Source organism: Fulmarus glacialis, unplaced genomic scaffold (assembly GCF_000690835.1).
Source record: "Fulmarus glacialis isolate BGI_N327 unplaced genomic scaffold, ASM69083v1 scaffold43450, whole genome shotgun sequence".
Taxonomy (NCBI): Eukaryota; Metazoa; Chordata; class Aves; order Procellariiformes; family Procellariidae; genus Fulmarus; species Fulmarus glacialis.
This window is the reverse complement of record NW_009187903.1, coordinates 17,641-28,316: the sequence shown is the minus strand read 5'-3', so window position 1 is coordinate 28,316 and position 10,676 is coordinate 17,641. Positions and strand designations below refer to the sequence as shown.

General features: G+C 41.5%; 1 protein-coding gene across 1 annotated transcript in view; it reads right to left on the bottom strand.

Moving 5' to 3' along the window:
• Nucleotides 1-4,875: 4,875 nt before the first annotated feature.
• The window catches only part of LOC104075997 (low-density lipoprotein receptor-related protein 3-like), a gene marked incomplete at its 5' end in the record, with an annotated part of 21,873 nt that continues 16,072 nt past the window's right edge, over nt 4,876-10,676 (bottom strand). Inside the window, 4 exons of the mRNA XM_009576692.1 lie at nt 4,876-5,715; nt 6,638-6,770; nt 7,967-9,053; nt 9,334-9,542. Of these exons, the coding sequence (XP_009574987.1) occupies nt 4,903-5,715; nt 6,638-6,770; nt 7,967-9,053; nt 9,334-9,542 (2,242 nt within the window). The remainder of the gene's footprint in view (nt 5,716-6,637; nt 6,771-7,966; nt 9,054-9,333; nt 9,543-10,676) is intronic.

The following is a 10,676-nucleotide window of genomic DNA, read 5'->3' as shown; positions in this document are numbered from 1 at the left end:
CCTGAAAGTCCTAAGGTAAGAGATAGCGATAAAAGGGAGGAAGACCTAGAAGGCATCATAAGGCAGGAAACATATAGAATGAAGAGAGAATAAAACGTAAATCTCTACCACTCACATCAGCCTTGGTCACCATTTAACCCCTGTGGCCAAGAACACAAGAGCCAGAATCTGAAAAGGGGAGGATGGCCTATTGAACCGAGTTTGCGAGGGTCACAGACTGACAAGAAACAGGAGATGAGGTTTGCTACCTGCGAGGTTCAGGTCACGGGCAGATAGCTATTTGTTCTGGATTTTAAATCCTAACGCCTGCCTGCGAGATTAAAACACAGCTTCCTGTGAAGACCAAAAATCTTAAAGCAAAAGCACTTCTCCTCCCTCTCAGAGAAAGGCCTGACTAAAAAATACATAGTTCGACAGATAGCTCCTTGGTTTGTCGTGACACATATCTATTGCACTGCACAGGCTGTCAACAAACTCTGCTGCAAACACACAGGTATCGTTTATTACTCTATTTCCATTTTATGGGCTATATTCATTTCGGCCTCACTTACATCAGGATATGGTTTGTAGTATTACTTCTTGTGCCACTATCATTGCAGCTGAATCAGCACTTCATGACGAAGCAATGCAAACATTCTTTCTACGAGGTTAAGAGGTATTACCCCTCTGCGTCAAGCTGTGTCCTCCCATCCTTCATGGCTACGGACAAATCTGGACGACCATAAAGTCTGTCCGATTCTCTTCAACACAGATAAGGATTTCCAAGTCCATAGAGTAAATCTCTGTCACCACAACAGCCTCCACCTTCTACTAAAAAACAACAGGACAGAGCCAGCGGTACCCTCCAAAGCACAGACTGGGAAGGGGAAGCATCAGCAAAACAAGCACTGGGAATGAGAGGCTGTACTTCAGAAATGATTTTTTTTTTTTAACCACCTAAAGCGTCATACACTTCAGGGCTTCTTTTTGTTACTTGGGGTATATGCATACATGCATTTTAAAGGCAGTTGTATACAACAGTGAATTGCTAGTGGCAAGCTTTCACATGTACTATCTAAAAAAGTGATGCACCTCCACAGCTTCAGCTACCAGAAAAAGCAGATGATAAAAAAAGACCAAAATCACCCAAACCAAAACCCAAAGCAAAACAAAAAAAACCCCACCCTTCATATTCATACCAACACACTGAGCCATGGATTGGCACATGCAGAGTCAGAGTCAAACACAGGCTGTGGGAGTACAATTTAGGCACCCTCGATCTTTGGTGTTAGAGTGACAGTCAGAAATCCACAGTCTCTGGGCACGTGAAATTTTATTAAAAATTAAGAGATCCAAAGCACAAGCAAAGTATGATGATGCCCAGCATCTTACTTGCTTAGTATCACTGTCCAGGAACCAGCAGACACTGGCAACCATGATGCCATACCTGAACCATACATCTGTACATATGTTACTGTAAAATGTTCTATCTAAATGAATATATACAACATGTAAATAATAAAAAAAAAAACCACCAAAGCAGAGAACAGAAAAAGAAAACAAGTACATTTAAGGGATGTTACAGAGTCATACACAAGCTGGAAGGTGCCAGAATTTCAAACAGAAATATTCCCTATGTTTTAATAGCAGTAAGAGAAAGGGTGTCACTTTTCCCTTAATGCTGCCTATGAGCTTCCATTCTTCTTAAACCAGTATAGGTATTCTTCTCTATTCAGAGATTTTTTTAGGGAGGTTTTTTTTGGCTGCTTGGACAGGGGAGTTTTGTATCTTTTCAAAAAAAAAAAAAAAAAAAAAAGAGCTATCTTAAATACTTTGTTGCCCTTCTGCCTACTTTAAAGAGTGCAGAAAAGCATTATTAAAATAACAAAAATTTTAACAAGTTTATTAGCTGATTAGTGTTAGGTTGTATAGTCATTAAAGTGTGATATTTTCCACTGAGCAAAGAAATGTAACAATGAGCTTTTCCTGTTCACATGTCTGGCACAGTAGCAGTTTTTCACCCTTTTCTTTTTTTTAGATTTTAAGAAGTTCTGAATACAAGGAGGCAGCTTACATGAAACAGAACTTAGGTGTCTTTGAGGATGGCTGATCACTGCTAAATGCTTACAAGAGCTGGAGGAAGGGCAGACATACACTAAGGCAGACTTTGTGGTTTCTTCAGGTACTGACATTCTAGGACAGTGCCATACACCTGTTTGTGCTCACAGCGCAGACATAGAGATTTCTTCTGCAAAATTAACAGTAATTTTGTGACTCTTCCCTCCAAGGAATGAGCTAGAGGAGCCAGGAGAGAATACTGCCTTGCAGAATACAAAGGTTCGGTGCTTACAAAGAGCACCAGGCTTGTATCTCTCGATGCAAGGCTATAAATTCCAGTAGTGAGGGCTCTGAACACTTGTACACTTCAAGCATCAAATTTTCACTAACCTGGATTTTTTTTTTAACTTTCTAAAAAGAAAACCTTCTCAATGAAATTTCCACTGAGTTACCAAATGGATCAGTACAGAAAATATGTACGATATATATAAGAAGTTATGTGAAGTTACACATTTTAAAATAAAATACAGTGTTAGCTGTTCAGGGTTGTTCCCAAAATATAGCGGTATTCTGAAGTACATGTATTTCAACTTTAAGAGCCTCACAGTCGTGATAGTTTAAGGCATAGTATGATCAACATTATTTTATTGTAGAAATCCATTTCTGTAACAGAATTAAGTATACACGTATTTCTAAGGTCCTTCATATCTGCACAATATTAACCTTGAAATAGAATCTTCGTCCCAATTGTAATTAACTACTTTACATATACAATTCTATGTATTTAAAATTACCTTTAGACAAAAAAAAACACGACTAAAACCTGTAGCCTTAGATACAAACAACAACCCTGGCAGTGTAATGACTACAGTAATGGCCTCGCAAAGGTGGAATGTACCTGAAATGTTTACAAATGCTATGAAAGCAAGATCTCTTTCAAAACTACATTTCCTTTGATGAAATGAATTCTGATCACAAAAGCACTTGGAAAAAAAGAGTGAGCAGTATTTATTTAATGTAACTACGACTCTTACTTGTTACGCATTTTGCCACAAGCCCTTCCTGCTATTAATGCCCTTAAGGAGTTTGAATCTTCTGCCTCCGGAATGCACAGTATGGAACCAATTTGCAACTGAAGAGAAAAAAAAAATGACTTCAATTTAATTCTTCCACGTTACATTTCAGAAAAGCCGAAGTCCTATTCCTTGTCCTTTTTAAGGCACTCCCCCAAAGGGAGTCCTAGTAAAAGATCCACGGCAAAATATAGCCCATTTAAAGGAAAAAACTCTTTGACATGTTGATGTAAACTTAACTGTTCACTGCGAAAGCCTGTTTGCCTTCACAGCCAGGAGGATCCAGTGGACAGCAGAGCCCAGGTCCACCTCAATTTTACAATTTCAGTTAACAACTTTGGGCAACTTAAATTCCTACAGCAATAAACAGGTTTCAGAGCATTCGGGTATTTACAGAGCAGCAGCATCAACTTCCTTCTTAATTCCTATATAAAGTGTTTTAGTTTGTCACTGTGTCATGGGGGAATTGAAGCAGAGCTCTTGTTAGAGCATGGGGGAGCCTGGCCAATGCCCCATCCATCGCAACAGGGCCAAGCTATCACACAGTCATGTTCTGTCATTCCGCACCGAGTCGCTCCTGGTTAAGCAATGTCACCCTTCTTCCAGGTAAATAACTTGCCTGCTTTTAATTACACTCTGAAAACCAAAAAGGCACCAGTTTACATTTAAGTGTTGCACAATCCACAGAGTGTCAGCTTTGAAAATGGGACTGATTTATTTCAGTTCTTAAAAGAAAAAAAGCAAACAAAATCTCTAAAAATAAAAAATAAAATAAAATAATTTATACATCTGTACCTAGGCAGCAGATTTACAAGCAAACTTGTGAAGCAGATTTTATTTCAAAATAAAATAGAAGTCTGATCCTGACAGTTATCAAGTGCTCAGTGCTTGCTACTGCAGCCAAGGGGATCTGTGAAGCCTCAGTATCCTTCAGGGGACACCCAAAGCGGTATAATCATAAAAGACCCTGAAAACAGAAGGGAGGAAAAAGAGGGTAGGGAGAAAGCAAACAATTCTTCAACCTTCACAACATCACTATGAAGAGAATGTAACATATGACAACAGAAAAAAGAAATATTGCTGCAACTGGGGTTCAATGCACTCTGCACATACTGAACACTGCTGATCTCTTGTTACAAAGCCATAGCAGATAAGACACCTGGTATCATTCTGGGTATTCTATACAGAAACTTTGGTTTTAGCGGGTGCTTCAAGGTATATATGGCCATCAAAACACTTCTGAAGGAAGCAAAGGAACTGAACAATTTCTATAAAGAGGAAGCTACAAAGCATTTTATTTCCTTCTAAGTATTTGTAATTAAAATTATTAAATTTTAATTAAATTATGATGCCTAAGAAGCCAACGTTATTTCTAGTTTAGTACTCATAGTTACAATGACAGGCGCCTGCCCCAGGTTCCAACAGAGTTCTCTCTAGTTTCAGTAAGACCACTTGAAAAGCAAAGAAACACTAACTCCCTGAATGCAGAGTGAATAAATGCACAGAAGAAATACCAAAGGATGGAGATGCCTTCAAACTGCAGTGACACATTCTTGCTTTCCTAGCCCCTGACATCGCATACTGGCCTACTTCTGCCCCACTGGAGTTTCAGGAATAGCAACGAGGACAAAAACTTGTCCCGCTTAGTCTTGTACTGTACTCCCTGGGGGATTACAGCACACTGGTTTTAAGAGACAAAGTTGAGAGCACAGATATACCACCTATCATCAAAGTGCACTGTCATATAAACAATGAAGTTACAAAATTTACAGGGCCAAACCAAAAATTTTTATTAGCAAACAAGTAAAGATTCATCATCACTGGTATTGATTTCAGAGAGGGGAGTAGAGGACTCTAACATTGGCACTTCCACAGAATGGCAACAAGCCGCATGAATACCCAAAGGCTCCTCCCGGTATGAGTTACGGCAACATCGGTTTTGTCCATCCACTTGGATATGAACATTCACAGGGCTGTCTGAATAAGCAGACTCCCACTTTTTTAAGGGTAACCTACTCGGCTCTTCACTCAGCGGATGACTTCTATTTAAATTACTGCCCTCTGGGACAGTCCTCCTGGATGCTGACCCTCCATGGATCGTTTCTGTAACACTTTCAGATAAAGGATCTCTGAAAGCCTTTCCTGAATCCACTTTACTAGACTGCTTAAGCTCAATGCCAGAGGTCTCGGCACCTAAAGATTTATCAGCGTGTCCAGCCTCAGGCTCTGCATGTGCAGCTGTGCAAGTATTCGGTAAGACATTTGAAGGCGGTGGCTCTGTGATTTCAGTCTCTGGCTGCAAGCTGCTACATCCAGCTTCTTGTAGGCCCCTGGCTTGGCCTCGGGCATCTGCCCCTAAACTAGGTCCTTCGGGGGAAGGTGGAGGACTCCGAATAGTCCCATCAGCACGGTTGATGATTCCATCACCCAGTGTAGTCTGTGAAGTGCGGGCGGGCGTCAGGAGCGGGATCTGTCCTCTCACCCTAGGTCTGTGGAAGAGTCTGTTCCAGAGCCTGCCCAAGCGCCGCCGAGAAGAGCTCCGTCTTGATGAGTGTCGTCTCATCTGCCTCCTCATAGCTGTTCGAATGTTCTGCAGCACAGATGCCTGTAACACAGATGTAACAAACTATGATTTCACACATACTCAAAAGACTTCTCCTAAACCCTGTTCTTTCCACTAGTATCTCCACCTTACCAGAATTCTCAGACTTGATCCCTACACTTCCTTGTTAAATGCGTATTTTCTAATGAACTGTTTAAGAATACCAAAGATAGCTCTGCCTGTACTAAAAGACTCTCCCTTAAAGTGTTTCCTTTATAAGTTTAAGCTCTACTTGTCTGCCCAGAAGATGCTCCACTCATGCGATCAGATAACCACTAGTGAACCAGAGTGCAGACCACTGAGTCCTCTATCATCAGCAATAGCAGAGGATCCTCAAAAGCTGGTGACAACAGCAGAGAAGAAAGGCCAAGCCAAACTACTTCTCCACTTGAGTAACAAACTACAAGAGCTTTATCACACTAGGAACTGAATCACAGTTGGATACTTTCGACAGGGCACAGGAGATTTTTTGAGAACTCAGCAATGAAACAGAAGAATGACTTAATGGCTTCCCAATGTAATGTATTTGTAAATTAAACACAATCCCAGAATTTCCAAAAAATACTGCTAGAGACCTTACTTTCTTATCACTTCAGGCACATTTAAAGTTTCAGCTTGAAAAGCCTTTTTTCTATTTACTTTCTGACCTTTCTCTCTGTCTCTGTTCATTCAATTTTGATGTACAGCAAAACAGCATGTGCTTATCTCACTGCTGTTCCCTAGCAAACACATTTCATGTGTTCAAAACTACCCACAGCACCATGATGCATAACTGTGGTTCTTCAGCTCCAAGTAAAACATACACATTTTTACACGACTTCCATATAATTAGCATAGCTACTGAAAGAATACAGTTCAAGATTGATTCTATCTAATTTATAGTAGTTTGGCTGCTGTAGGTTCATTGGCACTCGTGTCTCCATACTTGTGATGCATTGTACACAGGGAAGTCTTCAACCGGGGGGATAAGTCCTTGTGCAATCAGCTGCCCGTAGGAAGGGGGAGCTTCCCGCCGCACAAACTCTGCCTCAAGTCTCGTCATCTGGGTCTCAAATGCTCTGGAAACAGAAGCAAAGGGAAAACATGGAAGAGAAGTAACAGTCAGTTGGTCCTCCCTCCCTCACATTAATGTATAAAAGCAGTGCAGAGGGCGTCACCCTAGCAGCAAAAATGCTAACCTTCAACTAGGCTCCGTGAAAATCTTACCAGGATGCTAAAATATACAAAAGGAGTAAGAGTAGAGGGTATAAGCATCAGTGAATCAAATCAGCAAATTCTTTGGTGCAGTCCCAGGTTGGACTCTGTGGCAACTGAAGTTTTTTCAATCAGCCAGCTTACACTAGTAACTGTGTAACTTGTTCAGCAAGGGCCCAAAGGTTATTTTTGGAAAAGACAATATTAAGAACTGGAAACAATCACACAACAGGGGCAGCTTGCAGCTGCAGAGAGCTTTGGCTGTCCTGCCAGAACCGAGGCACTGATGTTCCCAACATAGCACAGCGGCTGGTTTCCAGCTCCTTAATCATGCAGATTTGATCAGGAGAGAATGTAAAGCACACTGTGCTGAAAACACAAATGGTGTTAGCAGCACGGCACAGAGCTGGTGCACATGACAAGAGACGGGCTTACGACTCTCTTCCAAAGGGCAGAACCAGGCTTGCACAAACACACAAAACACAGACATGGAAACACACACGCTATCCATACAGCAAGGCCTATAGGACCAGGGGAAAGGGGCACAGCTCACACCGATGGGAACAGCAGAGGTAAACACCTCCTGCTCAGGGCAGGCCCCGCCACTGCAGGACATCGCTTTTAGTAGGACTGAGAACCAGAGTCTTTGGGGAGGGCAGGGGGAGAGTTATTCAGTTCAGATTCAGCAGAGACTTCACTGTAACCGATCAGCATTCAGTTTTTGGCAGTGCAAGGGGTTTGTTGCAGGAGGAGGAAGTGGAAGAGGAAACTGCTCAAAACAGTTTTGATTTAAGTTAAATACAGGTTCTGCCAAGCTGCACAATAAATATATATTTCTCATAGATCACAGAAGAGCTGACATTCCCCTCACTGCTTCCGAAAATCTTAACTACTCTTCTCTAAGCCTAATGCTGTGACTGTTACTTAATTTTCATCAATTCCTTGGATTGATTTCACAGTATTTTGCAAATTCTCTGGTTAACAACTGACTTTTTTCCCTTTAAACACAAAGGAAAAAAACCCCACAGCTACTAAAGCATCATAAAAGCAAGATGCTTACCTGTATTCCCTGGTCCTCAGAGAATATAATTTAAATGCACAACCCAGTGCTATCACCAGCAGCAAGCCACACACGAGACTCCCGATCAGAGCAGCTGTGATGACCTTCCTGGGAACGATCACCAGGCAGTTATGTTCATCGCTTCCATCCTGGCAGTCTTCTTGGCCGTCACAGCGCCAAGTCTCAAAGATGCACAGATTTGTACCACAATGGAAGTTTCCTGGCTGGCAAGTAAAGCAGTTTTTTTCATCTGAGCCATCTGGGCAGTTCTTTTGGTTATTACAGCGGTCAAGTATTGAGTAACAAAGCCCACTGTTTCCTTCACATGGGTATTCGTTCTTCTGGCAAGCAGGACAGTTCTCCTCGTCCTTGCCATTTGGACAGTGCCACCAGCCATCACAATGCTGCTTATCTGTGAAACACTCCTCATCGCTTCCACAAGGGTGTTCCCAAGGAAGGCAATAGCCTTTCACCTGATAGGTTGCATTGAACCCATGGCCAGTGCTCTTGGAGCGGGCATGATATGAGACAGTGAGCTGGCCCTTTGAAGACTCCACGCTCACCGAATGCCTATTGTTGTGGTACGAAAATGTTTGCATTAATTTATCACTTCTCTCTTCGATGCCATCATACACCTTTACGTAGTCGTTGTAGCCTAACTGCAAATCAAGCTGCAGCAGAACATGTCGATTATCTTGTGTGTTCACGTACCATGTGCAACGAAGGTCTGATCTGCTGTGATCAGCACGGAATAAGTCTGGGGAAGCAAAAGATCCATAAAAATTACCCAGCCTTTTGCCACAGGAAAGATCAGGACAATTATCTTCATCCGAACCGTCACTGCAGTCCTTAACTGAGTTACATCTCAGCTCGTTCATCAAGCACTTGGTGGAGTGGGCTGCACTGCACTGGAACATTCCTGAGGGACAGATGCTGGATGGAGGCTCTGTTGGAGGGACAGTGCAGTTTCTCTCATCTGAGTTATCACCACACTCATCCATAGAATTACACTTCCAAGTACTGGGAACACACTTTCCGTTTGCACAACGGAATTCATCTGACTGGCATACCGCCTGACCTATCTTTCCTGTGGAAGAGGGCAAGGACAAAAAAGTCAGTATCAAAACTTTCGGAACCACTTAATGTCACTTTTTAACATCTGCTACCCTGGAAGTCACAAGTCAATCAGTCAGGCCAGTACACTTCAGGAATACTGTTAAAAAGCCAAGTGGAAATAATATCAGTGTTACCGTGCTAACACCTTACAGTCAAGACTGGCCCAAGACTCCTGTCAACAAAAAATACTACCATCTTCAAGTTTTGCCAGAGAGAGTATAAGTGAAGCCAACAAAACTATAAGGTTTTACCTCTAATATAAGAAAGGCGAAATCCCTGAGCCTGTCCTGAGCTTGATGCATCTGAGTGAAAAAATATCCAAACATGGTCCCTTGCAGAGATGAAAGACGGAGGTATGGAAGATCCACATACTTTGTACTCCTCCCTCTTGGAAGATGGGCCAATCATCAACCAGTCTACTGCACACTTCTGAGAGTCTTCCAAATCAAAGTTCTTAAAACTGTTAGGAACAAAAGAAAACACAAGTTACAAAGAGGACATGTTATCTGGAACAAAGCCAAACAGAGAAAAAACAGCTGACTTTCTGCACCAAGCAGTGCTGACATAAAGAGATCACATTCAAAGATAATGAAACACCTACAGTATCTTGAGTACATATAAACAGAGCACTCAAATTCCCCCTATTTGGAAAAGCACCCTTCTCACAGGCATAAACAGCATGCCAAGTAGCTCCAAAAGCTGAAAAGATGATTCCTCTTTTACTCAGAGTCCTTAAAAAAAATGCTTCCTAAAATACAGATATGAGTAAAAGCAAAATTCCAGAATACATTATATAGAAGGTAGATTAATTTCAGCAGTCTTTTCCAACCTTAAAAGCTATGAAACTATGGGATGAGAAGAAAAAGAACAATAGGGAGCAATACAAAGAACACTAAATGGATAAATACGAGAGACAAAAATCAACTCTTCAAGCTATGGATAGGCAGGGAGAGAGCAAGAAGAGAATAGGACTGCAAGGGGTGGAAATGGAACCTAAGGTCTAACACTACTATTTTTTGATTCAAAGACTAAAATATTCCCTTTCTGGGAACGCAAACACAGAGCAAACAAGCCTATAACCTTTTACAGTCAAACCTCCAGTCCTTCCGCTGATCCAAGTTCAGTGATTATTCAGTAGTAGCTTACCTAGCACAAAGAGGTGCCCCAATTGTTTGCAGAACATTGAATACAACCAGGTAATACTCCTTACCCTGTAGCTCAGAAACCGTAGAAGGTATTTGTTGGCTGATGAAACAGATTACATTTGCGTTCAGTAATCTGCAATGACAATAGCATTGCACAGAGAAGCACGCTCATCAGGAAAGGGCACACTGTTCAGAACACTTAGAAATGAATTTTGGTCCTCTTTCATATAACTCAGCTACACAAAATTAACTTGGTAGAAGCTTGCACGTACTCCGTGCAAATATCGAGATAGAAGTTTCAGAAAGGCTGAAAAGCTCCTACAAAATAAGGACCTTCTTCTACAAAGGACTTTTCACAAACATAAAAGACAAATTCTTTGAAAAAGATAGACGGAAAGATAATTTTCTGATATCAGTGTGTATTTACAAAAGGCTTTCAATGCCTGCCA